General features: G+C 41.2%; 1 protein-coding gene across 9 annotated transcripts in view; it reads right to left on the bottom strand.

Annotated features, from left to right (window-relative positions):
* LOC128869629 (calcium/calmodulin-dependent protein kinase type 1-like) overlaps positions 1–21,680 on the bottom strand; it is a 361,072-nt gene that overhangs the window by 145,504 nt on the left and 193,888 nt on the right. For 8 of the 9 annotated variants that reach the window (XR_008455349.1, XR_008455348.1, XM_054112200.1 and 5 more), the window contains exon 4: positions 5,209–5,241. The exons of the other annotated variant lie outside the window; for it this stretch is intronic. Coding sequence is in view for 6 of the 8 variants with exons in the window: in XM_054112200.1 (XP_053968175.1) it covers positions 5,209–5,241 (33 nt within the window). In the remaining 2 variants the exon portion in view is untranslated. The remainder of the gene's footprint in view (positions 1–5,208; positions 5,242–21,680) is intronic. 9 annotated transcript variants of the gene reach the window in all.

Here is a 21,680-nt window from a genome sequence, read left to right on the forward strand (position 1 = left end):
CTGCTTGCCCTCGACGATTTTGCTTGTTTACACTTTAACACTTCCGTACGAAATCACGATTTCTATATTCCCATTTGCTCCCGATGTCTGGCTGGGAACCGGCTATGGGCTGTTGGCCACCGAACTTGTTGCCTGGATATACCCCAAGTATCACGTAAACGTTGAATATTGTAACGTGAATAAAATCTACGACGAGCAGTTGTACACGAGTTTTGGCCATGAAATAAATAATCCGCACCAATAATTAAACTAACGCGGTTCCTCGCGCTCTTACGAAACCAGAAATCCTGTATTAATGTTAATACAAGAACTAAATATAAAACCTTGTACGAAACACTGAACACACGTCCTACACATATGTGCTCCATATTTCCTTAACCCATTATATGCAACTACCCATCGTCCCTAAAATCTGCGTTCATCTTAAACATACTTTTAAGTCGATTAAAATCACAATAAAAACGTACACTTCAAAACATATTTTAATTAATTATTTCTTAAAAAAAAAAAAATTCTTCACTTCGCATTTGCAGCAACATGTAAATATAGCGACCAGAAAGTCTGCGTAGAGTTTTAAAACATATGGAAACAGCTTTATAAATAATATATAAAACTAAAATTAATGCTTTGTGGGTAAGCCAAAATGTTTTAAGACTTCACTCATTCTATTTAGCAATGAATTTAGTTGTTGTTCCGAAAACCATTGATGCTGAGCGCGAACTGATATTGCAAGATCGTCATGTGACCTATCGTGAGATTGAAACAATCTTAGGCATTCGTGGGACCAGCATACATTCAATATTGCATAAACATTTGACTGTCAAAAAAATTTGTTCGCGTTGGATCCCACACAATTTGTCAATCTCTCAAAAAAAGGCTCGTGTCGATTGGTCGAAAGAAATGCTCAAAAAATACGTTCGCGGGGCTTCGAAACACGTCTATGACATCGTGACATGTGATGAATCATGGATTTACGCGTATGAGCCCGACAGTAAACAGCAGTCGACTATATGGGTGTTTCAAGATGAGCCAAATCCAACAAAAGTTGTTCGCGCACGAAGCACTTCCAAGCAAATGGTCGCCTGTTTTTTCGGAAAAACTGGACTTGTCGCAACCGTACCACTAGAACAACGCAGAACAGTAAATTCTGAGTGGTACACAACCATTTGTTTGCCAGTTGTCTTCCAAGAAATTAGGAAAACCAATCGCCAAAGACGGATCACTCTTCACCAGGACAATGCGAGCTCTCACACATCGGCTCAAACAACTGCATTTTTGAGCACCCAAAACATCGAATTAATGGGTCATCCGCCGTATAGTCCTGACTTGGCACCGAATGACTTATTTTTATTCCCGTATGTAAAAAACAAACTGAGAGGTCAACGTTTTTTGACACCTGAAGAAGCGGTTGCGGCATTCAGAATGCATGTTTTGGAGGTACCTCATTCAGAGTGGCAAAAGTGCTTCGACAAGTGGTTCAAACGCATGCAAAAGTGTATAGATCTTCATGGAGAATATTTTGAAAAACAATAAAGAGATTTTCGATGATTAAAATGTGTTTTTGTTCTCTAATCCCGAAATATAAAAGGCACCCCTCGTACTTAATTGGATTAAGATCCGGCTGCTGTTGGTGTTTTGAACTGTTTTGAAGCGTGATACTAGAGCCAAAGCTTAATGATCTGTGTGTTTCATGTTATTATCTGGTTGTAAATAAAATGTCCTTGATAAGCCAAGATTTCAGGCACTCTTTTTCAAATTTCTTTTTAAAATGTTCATATACTTCATCACTTGCTGCTATGCAATCCCACACCATAACTCCGCTATCACCAACAAGATTTTGTTACCAATTCCTGATTTGCGCCAAACAATTTGACGACCTCTTATCCCATAAATACAAAATTGGCTTTCGTGTGAAAAAAATACTTGTTTCCAAAATTCTCGAGGCATATTTATCTATGTAATTAGCGAACTCAATGCGCTCCCGTCGGTTCATAAGTGAAATAAACGGCTTTCTTAGAGCGACACTACCCCTACCACTATACTACTACTATGGATACTATAGTATTCAGGTTCATGTAAAACTGTTCTAGAAGTTTGCGAACAAATACTTTTTTTAAATGTTTAGTTTACGCTTTCCAGAATTTTTAATGATGTAATTCGAGGGTTATCCTTTGCCATATTAATTATGCCGCGCACTTCTCGGACCGATATTGTTATTGGACGCCCAGACCTGAGGCTTAGATGTTAAAATCCGGGTATTCTTGAAATTTTATACTACGCGTTGAACAGAGGAACACGTTCTCCGAACAACTTTGCAATATTTCTACATTTCCTTTTGCTAAATGTATTCTTTACAGTAATTTCATTTCCTTTAGTTTCTATATTTTCAAATTATTATCAATTTTAAATAAAATGTGCGACTGAGCTCGCCAACCCCCTATTATAATATTTACATGTTGCAGGCGGCCGCCGTAGCCGAATGGTTGGTGCGTGACTTCCATCCCATAAAACTGACGATAAAACATCACGACGCACACCACAAATAGACGCACATCAAAAACCCAATAAAGAGAGCAAGAGGAAAGCGAAATTGATTAACTATTTTTTTTTTTTTTGCACTGTATTATTCATAATTAATGTTTTGTTTTAATGCTACGAAAAAAACGTTCAATGGAGAGTTAAAGAAATGATAAAGGAAAAAATGAATTTAAAGTCAAAGCGGTAGTTATTTAAGTAAATAAGGTATACTTGTATTAGATAAATGAAAATGGAATGGTAAGTTTTTTCATTGAAAGAAGTGTAGTATTTTAAAATTTTTATTTTTTATGAAAGCAATGAATTTAAAAATATTTTTTTTCTATAATGTAACAAGCCAATATAAAAAGAAAACCCGAAAGGCTTAATTTAAAAAAATAAAATTTTAATTTATTATATTTTTAAATGGTATATAAAGATTAGTTATTTAGGAAAAGATAGTTAAATAATTCGTCTCCTCGACACAACGTACTACCAAAATTATTCAAATTTATTTTCTGGGTCCAATTGTTCCATGTTTCCTTCATCGCAAATATCGTGTTTTATGGCACATACAACTATGGACAGAGAAAAGGCGGATTTAGTTTGTTCCCTATACGAATTATTATTTTTATGCCAACATATCGTATATGTGTTTATGCCAATGTTATGCTGTGAATCACTTCTCTTTATATCAGATAAAAAGTTCCGCTAACTTTTTAATGTTTCTTTTTGCCACATTTTATTTGAAATGCATATTATTGTCTTCGTCAACGAAATAGCGCAGAGTTCAGTAGTAGGTAAATTCTTGTTTGTTATATTTGCAAATATTGCCTTTATGAAAAAGGTAGAAAACAACCAAAATTTTAAAAATAATTAGTTATATGTATATACATATGTATATATAATTGGCGCTTATACGCCTTTTAGGTGTTTGGCCGAGCTCCTCCTTCTATTTGTGGCATGCGCCTTGATGTTGTTCCACAAATGTTTTACGCCGCCTCCGAATGTTAGATATTGTTCACGTAAAATTTCTACGTCAAATGTATTAGTACAGAGAAAAATATGGTTAAGAGAAAAAAGGTTCAAAAGACGGCTGCGGGAAAGACTTCAATTCAGCAGGACAAGACCATCGTTAAGAAAAGTAAATGTAATACTTTCAAGCCTTCTCGAGGGATAACGCTGGAAATTAATGAGGAGAAATATAGCCTGAATGCATTAAGCAGACTTGTGCGAAGAAAATAAATTGTAAGAGTTGTAAGGGCGTGTCAAGAGAGTAAAACCGCTACCGTCGAAAAAAAGTAAGGTAGGTTTGCTTTTCGCAATGCCCATAGAAATAAAGACGTAAAATTCTAGAAAATAATAGTTTGATGATTGGTCCCGATGGGAAGACTTTTGTTTATCGTAAAAAACCCCAAGTATACAACAATCCCTGGCGTACAACAAAGGCCGTAAAGCATGGTGGGGGTAGCTTGAAAGTTTGGGGATAATTTTAGAGTATTGAGTGTAGGCATTTGTTGAGTGTTTCCAAAAGTTTACATCACAGCAGTATTAAAAAGTAATGGATACTCAGCAAAATACTAATCAGGTAAGAAATATATAAACAAATTTAACCAATTTGAAATAACTAATTTCTGGTTTTCTTGCGGATCAGTATCCAGTTCAAAATGTGGTGAATTCCGATTTCTGAATGGTACGTTTGTAAATGCATTAAGATCTCTATGATCTGTTAACTTTAGCAACCGTCCGGAAAGCGTTTTGAGCAAACCGAATTTGTTTTCTATTATAACACGGGTATGTGAATGTCGCGGCTTACAACTTCTTTGAGCTTATGTGAGGTGTCCATTGTCTTTAAATTGAGGAACTAACCAATGTACTGATATATGCTGAACTTCCAAGTAAAAAGTTAAAGTCTTCATAATTTTGTGTCGCTCTTGCGAAAATAGAGGATCCTCTAAGAACGTGACTGTCGGGGAAAGAGCCTGTAAAGCATAGTGAATGTCTAATAACTTTTTCTCTGCATTCATAACAGCCTGTAATACCAGACTGTGGTTTTGCTTTCTTTCAAAGTAGTTTTCTTTTCGAAAATAAATTGTCGTTTTTCGTAGGATTTACGACAGTTTATTAATACACCTTGGTCTTATGGCCATTGTATGTATGCAAGGGTATGGTCATGGTTAAATCATGCACTAACGCGTTGAACTATTTGCCATGCCGATGATTTTGTTACGCCAAATAAATTTTCTTGCTGACGAGAGGTAACTGTGTTGCTAATGTACCATAGGTAGATAAAATATACAACATTTTAGACTTATCTTTGCTTTCCCAACGTTTGAGCAGCTCAATCCCGAAGTGCTTTGAGAGAATCTCACTATAAATAAAAAGTAGTTTGTTAAATTAAGCACGTTTAAAGCTAGTAAATTAAAATGTCCTATGATTGTTTTAAATGCCAAACTTCAATGGTTTTTGCAACGAATGTAGTACCGTCATTCTCATCCCCTTATCTTGACTTAAGACCATTTTCAAAAAATTTTGATGGAAAAGGTTTATGAGAAACACACTTGTCTAACATTTCGAACGACTTGGGCCAAGGTCAAAAAATTCAGGGAATATATAAATCGAGATTAATACATTTTTTACACACGGAGTTTTTTAAATTTTCTTCTCTCTTTCTCCATAAATATTTCAACTCACCGAGGTCCGTTATCGGGATCATTGGCACTGAACCTATAGAAAGAAAGAAAGGAAGTATAAAAGAAGAAAGAATTCGAAAAAATAATAAGATATTCCCTGAAAAATTGTGCAGCTTAATTCAACAACATAAACAATATTCATTAATGAAAAAGAAAAGAAACAAGTCATAGTTGAAACAACTAAAAAAGTTTAAATGACTCTTTGATACCACTGCAAGAAAGTAAGTCGTGCTTCATGTGTTTTTGAAAAACGGCCAATAAGGTATGACATTGCAACAAAAATTTAGTGAAAACTGAAAGTGTATGTATGTCAGAAGTATATATGTCCTTGAAAAATGTAAAAAATGGTATTACAATAGACTTTTTGAGAACCCAGCATTCATGCAGCATTTTAAAATACATTTTATTTATTGGACGAACTGCATATTGTTTACTTCTAGAAGTAAATATTCGACAATATCCAATAATCTTTAGTATATCCCATTGACTTTAAGCTGAAGTGGATACTCAACTTATTAGTCGTCTAAAATAATACTTTCACATAAAATATTACTTGTTTGTCGAGTGAGATTTCTTTGCTTCCAAGGCATATACATAAACATATACATATATATATATATATAATATATATATGGCAGTGACAGTAAAATATTTTTTTTAGAAAAAAAACTGAAGTAACACTTGTGATAGTAAAAAGTAGATGAATCCTATAGTAATAGTTATAGATTGACCGGCTAGAAGAGTATATACCGTATACCGTCCGCCACAAACATTAAAATGTATATATAATTGGCGATTACATCCTTTTTGACAGATTGTTTTTTTTTTGTATGAGAGCTTTTTCATTGCAGAAATTCACTCGGAGACATGCTATCGCTTACCGGAGGGCCAACCGCTATTACAATAGAAAAGTTTATATTGTTTAGTGCTTCATCCAAGGATATTCGAGCCTGCGGGGAACAGGAATTATACTGTCATAAATTGAAGTCATTCGGGTCAAAACCAAAACTCGAGTTCGAGCCAGATCTGGTATAGTAACCGAAAATGCCACAAAATCAATGCAATTAACACAATTGGTGGCCATCAAGGCAAAAAAAAAACTAGATTAGTGAACGCATGGCACAATCATCTAAGCCGATGGAAAAACCATTTAGTGGTTTCAATCATATCACATAGAAAATATATCTCTTAAACACTCCAAGCGGCGCCTCATCAGATATTGTCATCGTCCAAGCTTCTGCGCCCTACGTTAGAACGGGCATGATGAGCGCCTTATAGAGTGTTAGTTTTATTCAATGAGAGAGGAGCACTTTTTGGCAAGAGAGATTCTCCGTTGGATATCAAGACTGACATTGCTATCGGTGTTAATGCTGGTTTGTAAATAAACGAAGTCTCATACAACCTCGAAATCATAACTGCCAAGTGCACCCAGTGACGTGGGTGCCGAAGCGGTTGTTCACTATGTAATACACTTAGGATCATAGCTTATTGTGATGACACGTGGGGAACTTGTCCTTATCTCTTCTAAAACCAGTGTGTACATAGTCCTGCCATAAGTTCTGTTACAAGTTAAGGCCGTTATAGATATGAAATCACAAAACTTTTTTAATGAAGTTAGTTTTTTTAATCATGTATTGCAAATATTAAAACAAAAACATTTTAAATTTTCATTCGAAATGGTCACCATTTGCTTTTACACAAGCCTTAAGACGAGTAGGCCATGCAGCTATTGCAGCACGCAGGGTTTCCACGGATATTGACGTTGCTGGTCGAAGCAAATATTGTTTGATACTCTCCAAATTTCTATGAGGTCTTCGACACGCCATGTTCTCCAATTCTGACCACAAACTGCAGTCCAATGGATTCAGATCTGGACTTCTAGACGGCCAATCTTCTGCGGCTATGAATCCAGGAATATTGTTTTCTAGCCAGTGCTGGGTGGTTTTTGCCTTACGGGCTGGAGCGGAATCTTGTTGGAAGATTCAATGCTCTCAATTGAAGAGAGTACTGCTCAACTGCTTCACCACACCTTTTAAGACATCTTCCTGGTACACTTTTGCCCCGGTCTTAACCTCTTTTTCGCAGAAATGAAGAGATGTAACGCCTTTACGGAGGCTGGATGGAGGCCACGAGGAACCTTTGAAACAACATTTTTCGGCTTTAGAAGTTTTAGCATAGATCTTGTTGTTTTGCTTCTTAAAAATGTCTTCAGCAGTGAAAATTTTCTCATTTGTGAAAATACTATTTTCATGGCCGTTGACTGCGTGCCACCGAAGAAACTGCTTACTTCTGTCGAGTCTAATTTTTTCCAAGCGTGTTGACAAAAGATGAGAAGTTGAGCGACGGAAGGCTTTCATGCGGAGATCATCTCTAATTAGTCTTGACATGCATCTGGTTGATACATTCATTTCCCTGGAAATAATTTCTGCTTTCTAAGGGGATTTCTGCGTTTCTTTCTCAAACGGCTTTTATGGCTGCACTGGTTCGAGCCACGCATGAACGAACACCTTTTTTTCTGTCTGTCACTTCAGACGTTTGGGAAAAACGATTGATTGTATGGTGAACAAACATTCTCGAAATATAAAGTTTTTTCAGCAATTCGTAAATCTAATTGTCTATGTCAATTCGGATTGTTTATACGAACAAAAGAAAAAAATAACGGAACTTTTTTCTTCGAATTTGTTATCGCCATATCCATTGTAAAACTTGTTACAGAATTAATGGCAAGACTAAGTACTTTTTAAATTAAAAATTTGTCTACCTAAAATGGTAAATCTCCGTCTAGATAGAGCAGGATAATGGCACAGGCGACGCGAGATCGTCTCTTCCTCTGGGCGTGCCTATTACGCAGTGTCCTGTTATAAGTGAAATCAGTGTGCTAAGACTGAGCTGATTTTGGCTTAGATGCAAATCTTTGAACCTTGTCAAGCCTTTTTTAATGTTCATACCCTCCTCAAGAGCATTCCACCATACTACAATGCCATAGTAGAGAATCAGGCTAACTATCTCTGACTATTAACTTTATGTTACCCTCCGTTAAAAATCTCTGAAGGAGTTTATAGGATAAGTTCTACTGTCTTCGTTGGAGAAACAACCTGGAAAGTGAGCCTGCATTAGTAATCTAGTGTTTCTGCACTGTTAGATGTTCAATTTCCATCTTCTTTCAAGAGATAGCTAAGGTCGCTGGAGCTCAGTTACACAACTTTCCGGCGCCTACTTTAGACAAAAGATTCTCCAATACGCTGATTTTGCTGCCCTTATGGCGTATTTAAATCTGCGCCTGCAGTCTTTATATACATCTCACGAGACCAAGTACCTCATTCACTTTAATGGAATCGCCAACTTCCAGTTATCTGCACCAATCAGATATACAGGCGACCCTTCGTTTAAAAATATATGAATGTTGATGACATTATCTTCTCTCTGAGTTTTTACTTGTTCAACTGCAAGCTCGATGAATTTGTGCAATAAAGATGGTTCTTTATGGTAAAGCCCTCTTTTTCGCACACTTCATTCATAAAACGTCTTAAAAACTGCACATTGTGGAATTTTGTAGTCTTGACCCTTGCACGGGCAGTATGCTCTAGTTCATGTCCGTTCATTTCTTTACCACTGTTCAGCGTTGACTTTAACGGTGTGGGTGTTATCTAAGTCATTACTCTTATGCAATGCTAAGTTGACAACGGTACTGGATGCATCAAAGACAAAATATCCAAATATTCAGCAAAATATCCAGTCGCTAAATTACTTAACGATGGACACTTTTTCCGTATGGAAATCCCAGTCCAGTTTGAGGTTCTTAGGCAGTTTATCAAACAGTTTCTTAACCAAAAATGGGCTGTGGAGATGCACGTGTAGTGGGCATGCCTCCATTGTGCTAGAAATGTTTCAACAAGGCATTCTAACTTGTCCTTTAAAGTAAGCATTCCGCGAGCTCTAATAGCCATGCGTTCGAGTATGTATTTCGGTCTACCGAAACACATTCTCAGAGTTTGGATAATCTCTAGTATCCTTGACTGAAACAAAAAATTATTTTTGACCATACCTGATATAGATATACGATTTTCAGATCAGATAATACGATTTTATACTTCTGTATGTCCGTAAACAAACTTGATGAAGCAGTGAGGGAGAGCGTTGCTCAGAAGCCAACAGTGTCGTATCGTGCCAACAGTGAAACCACAATGCGGCGCATTTTAAGGGATGATTTAAGTTTGTTTCCCTATAAAGTGCAATTGACACAAAGAATATTGCCGACAGACTATTCACGTCGCTTGGAATACGGCCAAACAGTCGCTCGAATGGTTGACACTCGAATGGTTTTTGGAAGCAAATTTTAAGCGTGAATAAACAAAATTGCCGCATTTTGGGAACTGAAAATCCACACGAGTTCCATGAAACGTCATTGCATGACTGGAAAGTAACTGTTTGGGCCAGCATTTGCGCCAAAACCATCTTTACTGGAAAAACGAAACGGTGAATGGAAACCGATATCGATGGATGTCGGCTCATTATGTCTGCCCGCAAATGCATGAGAAAGGTTTAAACGGTTACTGGTTTCAACAAGACGGTGCGCCATGCCACACTGCGAATGCTATAATTGAATTTCTGCAACGAAAATTCCCGGGACGTCTAGTGTCAAAAAGAAGCGACATCGACTGGCCCCCAGATCACCTGACTTAACGCTCCCGGACTTCTTTTGTGGGGTTATCTGAAAAGTAGGGTTTACGCCAACAAGCCGCGAACTATTGAGCAGCTTAAGGCAAACATTCGTGCCGAAATCCACGCTATAAAACCCGAAATGCTTGACAAGGTGATGACAAACGCAGAAAAAAATCGCAGTTTGTGATTGCTAATATTGGTAGCCACCTGATTGATATTGTATTGAAAAAATAGTTTTAATAAATTGTAAATAACCAAACCAAATAAAAATACCTCACTTATACAAATCAGTTCTTTTTTTTTCAAAGTTATTCAAAGTTTTTAGTAGGGTTTAAAATGCCTTCGCACTTATAGCGACCGTCGTCTACTGCATCGTGTGGTGTGGCCAATTAACCGATCTCTACTCTCCTTCTGGGGAGACACCCTTCCCATGACTACTTTTGGTATTACTTCGGGAGGGCCCAGAACAGCATTCATAAAGCACCTATTCTGGGACCCACGTCTGGGACCATCATATTGTTCTCGATGTATTTCTTTACCGTGATCCAGCTGCCCTCGCGTTCGAGCATTTTGCTGATTATGTTGCTCGGCGCGATGTCGCCAATGTGCTCCCTCAGAGCAATGCTTTCCGCTAGCCATTTGTCACAACTAAAAAATGTGTGTTCAGCGCCATCTCTTCGCGGTATATGCACTTGGAGTCGTTTACCTTGCCCATGCAGTATAGGTATCTGCGAAAGTTTCCGTGGCCCGAGAGGAACTAAGTACAGAAGTAGTTCCCTTCCCCAAAGTTCTTTTGGACTGATTTCTCCATTTGAAAAAATTTCGCCGTCCATCTGGCACTCGGCTCAGTGACCCATCGGCTTTGCCAGCACAGCATGGTTTGGCGTCTCCCTTCTGAGAAACTAGTGATAACGTGTTTTTTCTTGGAGTCCCACGTTTCCATTCGTTCCCGGACCATGAGGGCGACGAGTATCAGCCCGCTGGTACCAAAAATTGCTGAGCGTCAGACAGTGCGGTACGCTGAGGCAACTCTGTGGATGCTGCTCGTTGCACAGCCTCCACTGTTTTGCGTTTGGCTTTGAAGTTTAGCACAATTCCCCATACTTAGCTGCCGTACCAGATAATTGAGTTTGCGGCCGCCATAATTAGCTTTCTTTTGCTCTGTGTTAGCCCACCGATGTTTGCCATTAATCTACTTAGCATACGCCTGACCTTTGCTGTTTTGGTAGCCGCATACCGTACCTGCGCCCAGAAAGTAAACTTACAGTCAAGTTGAATACCTAAGTATTTCACAACTTTTTAGCTCACTAACGACATGTCACCTATTTGCACGTGCCATTTTATGTTTGCCGAGTTCCAGGACGGGGTTGTCAAGCCATATTTGCGCCCTTATCATAACTTGGTTCAGCTTACTTCTAGTGTCCTCAGTGTCCCGAGCTGATATGACCGCCGCTATATCGTCCGCGTACCCAACTAAATATATAACTTCTGGCATTTCTATGCTCAATTTCTCGTCGTAGCTCAGATTCCAGAGATCGGGGTCGATAATAGATCCTTGAGCTGAGCCAGAAGTTAACGCTTTTGTTTTCCGGCCATCTGGTGTGTCGCATAGCAGTTCACGCTCACTCAGGTAGCTCTGGAGAATTCTTAGCAGATATGCAGGCATTCGAAACTTTTGTCGTAGTGCCTTTATATTGTCTGCCCATCATAGGCTGTTAAAGGCGTTTCGTACATCAAGCTTTGCCAGGACGGTTCCGGTAGTGGCGTCTGCATTGAGCGCTGCTTACCACCTCCCCTATTGCAATTTCCCGGCGCTGTCCATCATGCAAAGCGGACGCCCTTAGCCTTGCTGATCAGCGTGAGTCTCTGTAGTTTCCACAACTTGGGGAAGATTATTTGATACATGCATTGTAAACTTCAAGCATCACAACTGGTCGGCTTTCAGCCACAAGCTAGAGAGCTTCAGCTGGGATGCCATCTTGGCCTATAGCTTTCTTTCGTTTGAGGCTTCTTGTCACGGCTTTAAGCTCTTCTTCAGTGAAGGGTGGGTGCATCTTGTCTCTGACCCCGCACAGTATAGGGTGCGTGGGAAACATTCTGTCCACCATTTTTCTGATAGCATCACTGTCTAGATGTGGGGCTGTGGAGTTGGTGTTTAGCTTCCCCGCTACCATTTTCCCCTTCGAAGCTCCTCCAATTTTGCCTTCTTACTGGTGATGATTGCTTGTTTCAGTGCTTTTCGGGATTTTCTGAAATCAGCAGCTTCGGCCTCTGCTTCTCTATTTCGTCTGGCTCTGGTGCACCTTCTTCTATTACGGAAGCAGGTTTTTCTGAGCACTGCGATTTCTGTTGTCCAACAGTACACAGGTCGTCTTCTTGAGCCCAGTCTGCCACGAGGTGCCGACGCATAGCAGCTTTTGGCAATGCGCTTCATCATGGCGCTTGCAAGGGAGCCAGCGTCACCACTCTTAAGCGGCAAGAAATTTGCATCAAAGTGAGCTAAGAACACTTCAATGTTCAGTTTGGCCATGTTCCATTTGCGAGTGTCCTTTGTTTTAAGAGTTGTGGTAGGGTCAGTTCTCGTACTGATCCGAAAAATAATATACTGATAGTAACTTCCAGTATACTCGTATTCTTCCAGAACTTCCCACCCGTTGATTGGCCCAGCCAGGATATCAGTCACTAGAGAGCCTTGTTCGTTCTAAATTGTTCAATACTATCGCTGGGGAAAAGAGAGCAGCTCATCATTGTGAAGCATTTATTTCGATCATATGTGTAGCAACGACCGGCTCTGTGCTGTGTGACAGCGGCTGCGTTACCACTTGGTAGCCAGAGCGCGGCCCTTCCTGTTTCGTGCAATCGGGATCTGCTTTCCAATCTTTTATTTTGTGCCCTGGTTTCCCGCATCTGATGCACGTATCCCTTCCATCAGGGCCACTGCAGGTTGCTTATGTGTGCCATATCGCAAGGCAGCGATAACATCTCTTAATTTGTTCGCATGGTCACATCTTTGCTCGGATCCAGCCGATTTTTATGTCCCCGATCTCGATGAGCTTCGCGGTTCCTTCCGCAGACAGCGTGAGGAAAGTACGTACTTGTTCCCGCGCATTCGGCGCTGTTGTCCTCGTCTGTATCTGTTACTTTTGGTTGGTGAATGTTTCCGGACTGCTGTTTCTACCTCCGCCTTGGCTATCAAGGAGTCAAGATCTCGTATCTCAATCGAGGCGCTCGGCTTTAACTCCGCTTTAGAAGCCGTGTACTACATAGTGGTTTTCAGCTGAGGGCTGAACTCTGGCGTGACTTTTTCTCCCCTACCAAACTCCAAAGTATGGCCCCAGCCTTCGTTTTCCTGACGGACCTTACCTTGACTGACTCATCAGTCGTAATCTTCGCGCGTAAGTCCTTCATCACATCTGCATAACTATGGCCTTCTGCAGGTTTTATCATAACAGCTTCTGACTTAATGTGTTGTGTTCGCGGCTTGCTCTTTTTGTTTGGCTCAGCTAGCTTATCCTTCGGTTTCTTTTTGTTGGCCCTCTTAGTAACCGTCTCCGTTTTCTCAGGGGGTCCTTTTTTGTTCCCTGTGGGTCCATTTGCCCTGGCTTTCCTACAGCTCTCAGGGGCAGCCGGACCTATTACCATTCACTTCGGGTTTGTCGTAGCAGAGAGGGGAGTATCTGTTATTTGCTAGATGGCAATGGTCTTACGGGGGCTCGAGAGTGCTCTTTTGTCTTAGCATCTTAGCAGTAAGCTACTTCTTCTGAAGGCTGCTCTTGGATCCATATTGCCATTTCGACCAGCTCTGTTTGCTTCTTCTGGTCTTTTCTTGATGGTTTGTTTTTGATTTTGGGTACTCATAATTAATTCTTTTGAGTCCCGACTTCAGGCCGCTATCCTTACACGAAAGTGCAATTTCGCTAAGTGTCCCCATGGTTATCTATGCAAGCAGGGAGGCCATGCGAGGGTTGACTATACGCTTCATGGGCAATAGAGTTCAGAGCCAGGACAGAAACTAGTCAGGATTTCACAACTGAGCCTGCACCACCAACTTAATGGTGAGGTGTAAGCCCTTTGAGCCCTTTCGAGACGAGCCCCTTCTCCTGCCGAATTTTAGTCGCCTTTTACGAGAGGCATGCCTTACCGCGGATGTATTCTTTCACCCGACCCGCTGAGGAAGTTACATTAAGCATAGCTCGCATGAAATTCGAGCAAATTGGAGCCATCAAAAATGAGGCTGTGCTCCCTATATTGCGCGGTTGTGACATTATGAAACTAATTGATGTTGCTGTTGCGGCGCTTTGGACAACAGGCGTAGTAGCCATCGTCAATCGTCATCGATCATTGGTTTGTTTGTGACAAAGCAGAACTTATCATTGAGTGAAGCTGAAACAGTTTTATAGTCGAATTCCGGAGCACATTGAAAACACCGCTGCTCACATTATCACACATTGAAAAAGGATTTGCGTGGGCTAAAGCAAATTCAGAAAGCAATCCGGCAAACGTAATATTCACTGGTGAATCTTCCTTTTGGCTAAATAGTTGCTTACGTCGGTCCTGGTGTTCTGCTGATAATCCACACCTTCAACGAACTGTTAAAAATCCATTTAAGGTTCTTGTTTGAAGCTGCTTCTTCGAAAAAGGATGTGGCCGTATATTTGTGTTTAATTTGAATGCAGTTTTGATGAATAAAATTTCTAAAAGGAATGATTGCTCAGCTGTGCAGATATTTCGAACAAACTTGAATTTTGCAAGAGGACAGCAATCCCAAGTATCGAGGTGTATAGAGAGGAAACAGCAAAAGGGGATTGATATGTTGGCATTCACAATCGCTGATGCCAATCCAATTGAAAGTGTTTAAGCAAGAGTTAAGCAAAAACTCAAACTCAAACTCATCGAGGCAGTTTCGACTAATTTGAAGCCGATTACTTCCACAACGTGCGCAGAAATTCACACACAGATATGCAGCCATTATAGCTAATGGTGAGGACTATACATTTTATTGAATATATTGCTATATATATATACATAGAATGATGGAATGATATATATATATATTGGGTAGTCGAAAAAGTATTTTCGTATTTTGTGAATAGATGTCGTTGGAGTCATCTATCTCTAGTGCTACCAATCACATTGTGTCATATCATATGGTGTTAGGAAGGTGACATTTTAAGCTTCATTTAACCAGAAAAAAAATTTAATTCGGAGAAGTTGAAAAAAGTTATAGCTGTTCAAAAATGAGTGAAAATAATGAAGAAATTCGCTATATTTTGAAATTTTTGTATAAAAAAGGGAAGAATGCCATGCAAGCCATTAATGAAATTTGTGAAGTTTACGGAGACGATGCTGTATCAGTTCGTGTAGCAAAACAATGGTTCGCTCGCTTCCGTTCTGGAAATTTCGATGTGAAAGATGCACCTCGCTCCGGTCGACCTGTCGTTGAAAAAGTCGATGAAATTATGGAAATGATTGACCAGGACCGTCACATAAGCGTCCATGACATCGCCAAGGCACTAAACATTCATCATCAAACGGTTTTGAACCATTTAAAAAAGGCTGGTTACAAACGGTCGCCCCTCGGCAGGCAATGGCAAACCTCCGAGTGTGTTTCTGCCATGAAAAAGCTCCTCATAAAAATATCTGCCGTTCGGAGTCGGCTTGAAACTGTAGGTCCCTCCATTTGTGGAACAACATCAAGACGCACACCACAAATAGGAGGAGGAGCTCGGCCAAACACTTAACAGAAGTGTACGCGCCAATTATTTATTTTTTTTTTATTTTAGTTTTTCGCCGAGAAACCACAAAAGTTTTACACTGATGGAATAATGTCTCTAGAAGAAAAATGGCAAAAGGTGGTCGACCAAAATGGTACACATTTGGATTAATAAAGTTCATTATAAATATAAAAAAAATTAGTTGAAGTTTGATTAGAAATACGAAAAGACTTTTTCGACTACCCAATATATATATATATACAATATATATATACATATAGTGAGTAAGTATGTGATTTATAAATGTTGAAATTCAAAAGAAATTAAAATTACAAAACAAACCAACCAGGTCCAAGGAATTTGCACAGCTTACCACATATTTTCTTAACTTAAAGTACAGCACCTGCAGTGGGATATTAGATAGTTTATTTACTAAACGTAGGTGTCTATTTCAAACTAAATACCAACTTTTTTATGTGTACATACTCAAGACAAATAATAACCACAAAAATGGAATTTAGTAAACGATTTGCTGAAATTAACAGCAGCTCGCTTGAGCTAACTATTGCCAGCGATGGTCTAATCACTAGCATATCTTGGCAACCCATGCTATCTCTATTTATCTCTCCTATTCAACCATTATCGTCTGGATTAAGAGACCTTCCGACTTTGTTTCAGCGATTCACCGATCATACATTAACTTAAACGATTGGGCCGGCTTCGTGGAGCTCACCGAGGATATCTTCGCCGTTTTTCCCATCTCCATGGACGCGCTCGTAGACGAACACGCATTCCGAAGGTGATCAACGCTGCTGCGGCTAGAAGTATACAGGACATACGTCCCAATTTCCCCGCTGAAAGTAGGCGTTATAGCAAACGAGCGTGAGAAGCTACGCCATGCCGCTCTCGGGGATCCCCGCAACAGACCTGCAACTTCACCTCTGGTGTGAGCAAGCTCTTGTCGAGGTCCCTATTGAATCCGACAAAGAACAACGACAAGTTAGCTATCACCTTCAACGGTTGCACTTCGTCGGACCCGAAGAGATGCGCGAGCTATTTTAGCCGGCTTTTTATATTGCATCCTCCGGTCGACAGAACCAAACGTCGTGCTACCAGAAGGCTGCACAAACTGACGAACGACAGTGCGCTACTTACTTTCTCCGGTGATGAGGTTCAGGGCGCCATCAACAAATCGAAATCATCAAAAGCCATTGGCCCTGACGGACTAAACGCGCTGATGCTGAAGCATCTGGGACCTCTGGGAGTAGGATAGCTAAGGTCGCTGGAGCTCAGTTACACAACTTTCCGGCGCCTACTTTAGACAAAAGATTCCCAATACACTGATTTTGCTGCCCTTATGGCGTATTTAAATCTGCGCCTGCAGTCTTTATATACATCTCACGAGACCAAGTACCTCATTCACTTTAATGGAATCGCCAACTTCCAGTTATCTCCCCCAATCAGATATACAGACGACCCTTCGTTTAAAAATACATGAATGTTGATGACCTTATCTTCTCTCTGAGTTTTTACTTGTTCAACTGCTAGCTCGATGAATTTTTGCAATAAAGATGGTTCTTTATGGTAAAGCCCTCTTTTTCGCACACTTCATTCATAAAACGTCTTAAAAACTGCACATTGTGGAATTTTGTAGTCTTGACCCTTGCACGGGCAGTATGCTCTAGTTCATGTCCGTTCATTTCTTTACCACTGTTCAGCGTTGACTTTAACGGTGTGGGTATTATCTAAGTCAATACTTTTATGCAATGCTAAGTTGACAACGGTACTGGATGCATCAAAGACAAAATATCCAAATATTCAGCAAAATATCCAGTCGCTAAATTGCTTAACGATGGACACTTTTTCCGTATGGAAATCCCAGTCCAGTTTGAGGTTCTTAGGCAGTTTATCAAATAGTTTCTTAACCAAAAATGGGCTGTGGAGATGCATGTATAATTGGCATGCCTCCATTGTGCTAGAAATGTTTCAACAAGGCATTCTAACTTGTCCTTCAAGTAAGCATTCCGCGAGCTCTAATAGCCATGCGTTCGAGTATGTATTTCGGTCTACCGAAACACATTCTCAGAGTTTGGATAATCTCTAGTATCCTTGACTGAAACAAAAAATTATTTTTGACCATACCTGATATAGATATACGATTTTCAGATCAGATAATACGATTTTATACTTCTGTATATCCGTAAACAAACTTGATGAAGCAGTGAGGGAGAGCGTTGCTCAGAAGCCAACAGTGTCGTATCGTGCCAACAGTGAAACCACAATGCGGCGCATTTTAAGGGATGATTTAAGTTTGTTTCCCTATAAAGTGCAATTGACACAAAGAATATTGCCGACAGACTATTCACGTCGCTTGGAATACGGCCAAACAGTCGCTCGAATGGTTGACACTCGAATGGTTTTTGGAAGCAAATTTTAAGCGAGAATAAACAAAATTGCCGCATTTTGGGAACTGAAAATCCACACGAGTTCCATGAAACGTCATTGCATGACCGGAAAGTAACTGTTTGGGCCGGCATTTGCGCCAAAACCATCTTTACTGAAAAAACGAAACGGTGAATGGAAACCGATATCAATGGATGTTTGCTCATTATGTCTGCCCGCAAATGCATGAGAAAGGTTTAAACGGTTACTGGTTTCAACAATACGGTGCGCCATGCCACACTGCGAATGCTATAATTGAATTTCTGCAACGAAAATTCCCGGGACGTCTAGTGTCAAAAAGAAGCGACATCGACTGGCCCCCAGATCACCTGACTTAACGCTCCCGCCCAGATAATTGAGTTTGCGGCCGCCATAATTAGCTTTCTTTTGCTCTGTGTTAGCCCACCGATGTTTGTCATTAATCTACTTAGCATACGCCCGACCTTTGCTGTTTTGGTAGCCGCATACCGTACCTGCGCCCAGAAAGTAAACTTACAGTCAAGTTGAATACCTAAGTATTTCACAACTTTTTAGCTCACTAACGACATGTCACCTATTTGCACGTGCCATTTAATGTTTGCCGAGTTCCAGGACGGGGTTGTCAAGCCATATTTGCGCCCTTATCATAACTTGGTTCAGCTTACTTCTAGTGTCCTCAGTGTCCCGAGCTGATATGACCGCCGCTATATCGTCCGCGTACCCAACTAAATATATAACTTCTGGCATTTCTATGCTCAATTTCTCGTCGTAGCTCAGATTCCAGAGATCGGGGTCGATAATAGATCCTTGAGCTGAGCCAGAAGTTAACGCTTTTGTTTTCCGGCCATCTGGTGTGTCGCATAGCAGTTCACGCTCACTCAGGTAGCTCTGGAGAATTCTTAGCAGATATGCAGGCATTCGAAACTTTTGTCGTAGTGCCTTTATATTGTCTGCCCATCATAGGCTGTTAAAGGCGTTTCGTACATCAAGCTTTGCCAGGACGGTTCCGGTAGTGGCGTCTGCATTGAGCGCTGCTTACCACCTCCCCTATTGCAATTTCCCGGCGCTGTCCATCATGCAAAGCGGACGCCCTTAGCCTTGCTGATCAGCGTGAGTCTCTGTAGTTTCCACAACTTGGGGAAGATTATTTGATACATGCATTGTAAACTTCAAGCATCACAACTGGTCGGCTTTCAGCCACAAGCTAGAGAGCTTCAGCTGGGATGCCATCTTGGCCTATAGCTTTCTTTCGTTTGAGGCTTCTTGTCACGGCTTTAAGCTCTTCTTCAGTGAAGGGTGGGTGCATCTTGTCTCTGACCCCGCACAGTATAGGGTGCGTGGGAAACATTCTGTCCACCATTTTTCTGATAGCATCACTGTCTAGATGTGGGGCTGTGGAGTTGGTGTTTAGCTTCCCCGCTACCATTTTCCCCTTCGAAGCTCCTCCAATTTTGCCTTCTTACTGGTGATGATTGCTTGTTTCAGTGCTTTTCGGGATTTTCTGAAATCAGCAGCTTCGGCCTCTGCTTCTCTATTTCGTCTGGCTCTGGTGCACCTTCTTCTATTACGGAAGCAGGTTTTTCTGAGCACTGCGATTTCTGTTGTCCAACAGTACACAGGTCGTCTTCTTGAGGCCAGTCTGCCACGAGGTGCCGACGCATAGCAGCTTTTGGCAATGCGCTTCATCATGGCGCTTGCAAGGGAGCCAGCGTCACCACTCTTAAGCGGCAAGAAATTTGCATCAAAGTGAGCTAAGAACACTTCAATGTTCAGTTTGGCCATGTTCCATTTGCGAGTGTCCTTTGTTTTAAGAGTTGTGGTAGGGTCAGTTCTCGTACTGATCCGAAAAATAATTACTGATAGTAACTTCCAGTATACTCGTATTCTTCCAGAACTTCCCACCCGTTGATTGGCCCAGCCAGGATATCAGTCACTAGAGAGCCTTGTTCGTTCTAAATTGTTCAATACTATCGCTGGGGAAAAGAGAGCAGCTCATCATTGTGAAGCATTTATTTCGATCATATGTGTAGCAACGACCGGCTCTGTGCTGTGTGACAGCGGCTGCGTTACCACTTGGTAGCCAAAGCGCGGCCCTTCCTGTTTCGTGCAATCGGGATCTGCTTTCCAATCTTTTATTTTGTGCCCTGGTTTCCCGCATCTGATGCACGTATCCCTTCCATCAGGGCCACTGCAGGTTGCTTATGTGTGCCATATCGCAAGGCAGCGATAACATCTCTTAATTTGTTCGCATGGTCACATCTTTGCTCGGATCCAGCCGATTTTTATGTCCCCGATCTCGATGAGCTTCGCGGTTCCTTCCGCAGACAGCGTGAGGAAAGTACGTACTTGTTCCCGCGCATTCGGCGCTGTTGTCCTCGTCTGTATCTGTTACTTTTGGTTGGTGAATGTTTCCGGACTGCTGTTTCTACCTCCGCCTTGGCTATCAAGGAGTCAAGATCTCGTATCTCAATCGAGGCGCTCGGCTTTAACTCCGCTTTAGAAGCCGTGTACTACATAGTGGTTTTCAGCTGAGGGCTGAACTCTGGCGTGACTTTTTCTCCCCTACCAAACTCCAAAGTATGGCCCCAGCCTTCGTTTTCCTGACGGACCTTACCTTGACTGACTCATCAGTCGTAATCTTCGCGCGTAAGTCCTTCATCACATCTGCATAACTATGGCCTTCTGCAGGTTTTATCATAACAGCTTCTGACTTAATGTGTTGTGTTCGCGGCTTGCTCTTTTTGTTTGGCTCAGCTAGCTTATCCTTCGGTTTCTTTTTGTTGGCCCTCTTAGTAACCGTCTCCGTTTTCTCAGGGGGCCCTTTTTTGTTCCCTGTGGGTCCATTTGCCCTGGCTTTCCTACAGCTCTCAGGGGCAGCCGGACCTATTACCATTCACTTCGGGTTTGTCGTAGCAGAGAGGGGAGTATCTGTTATTTGCTAGATGGCAATGGTCTTACGGGGGCTCGAGAGTGCTCTTTTGTCTTAGCATCTTAGCAGTAAGCTACTTCTTCTGAAGGCTGCTCTTGGATCCATATTGCTATTTCGACCAGCTCTGTTTGCTTCTTCTGGTCTTTTCTCGATGGTTTGTTTTTGATTTTGGGTACTCATAATTAATTCTTTTGAGTCCCCACTTCAGGCCGCTATCCTTACACGAAAGTGCAATTTCGCTAAGTGTCCCCATGGTTATCTATGCAAGCAGGGAGGCCATGCGAGGGTTGACTATACGCTTCATGGGCAATAGAGTTCAGAGCCAGGACAGAAACTAGTCAGGATTTCACAACTGAGCCTGCACCACCAACTTAATGGTGAGGTGTAAGCCCTTTGAGCCCTTTCGAGACGAGCCCCTTCTCCTGCCGAATTTTAGTCGCCTTTTACGAGAGGCATGCCTTACCGCGGATGTATTCTTTCACCCGACCCGCTGAGGAAGTTACATTAAGCATAGCTCGCATGAAATTCGAGCAAATTGGAGCCATCAAAAATGAGGCTGTGCTCCCTATATTGCGCGGTTGTGACATTATGAAACTAATTGATGTTGCTGTTGCGGCGCTTTGGACAACAGGCGTAGTAGCCATCGTCAATCGTCATCGATCATTGGTTTGTTTGTGACAAAGCAGAACTTATCATTGAGTGAAGCTGAAACAGTTTTATAGTCGAATTCCGGAGCACATTGAAAAC

The sequence above is a fragment of the Anastrepha ludens genome, chromosome X (genome assembly GCF_028408465.1).
Source record: "Anastrepha ludens isolate Willacy chromosome X, idAnaLude1.1, whole genome shotgun sequence".
In the NCBI taxonomy this organism is placed as follows: domain Eukaryota; kingdom Metazoa; phylum Arthropoda; class Insecta; order Diptera; family Tephritidae; genus Anastrepha; species Anastrepha ludens.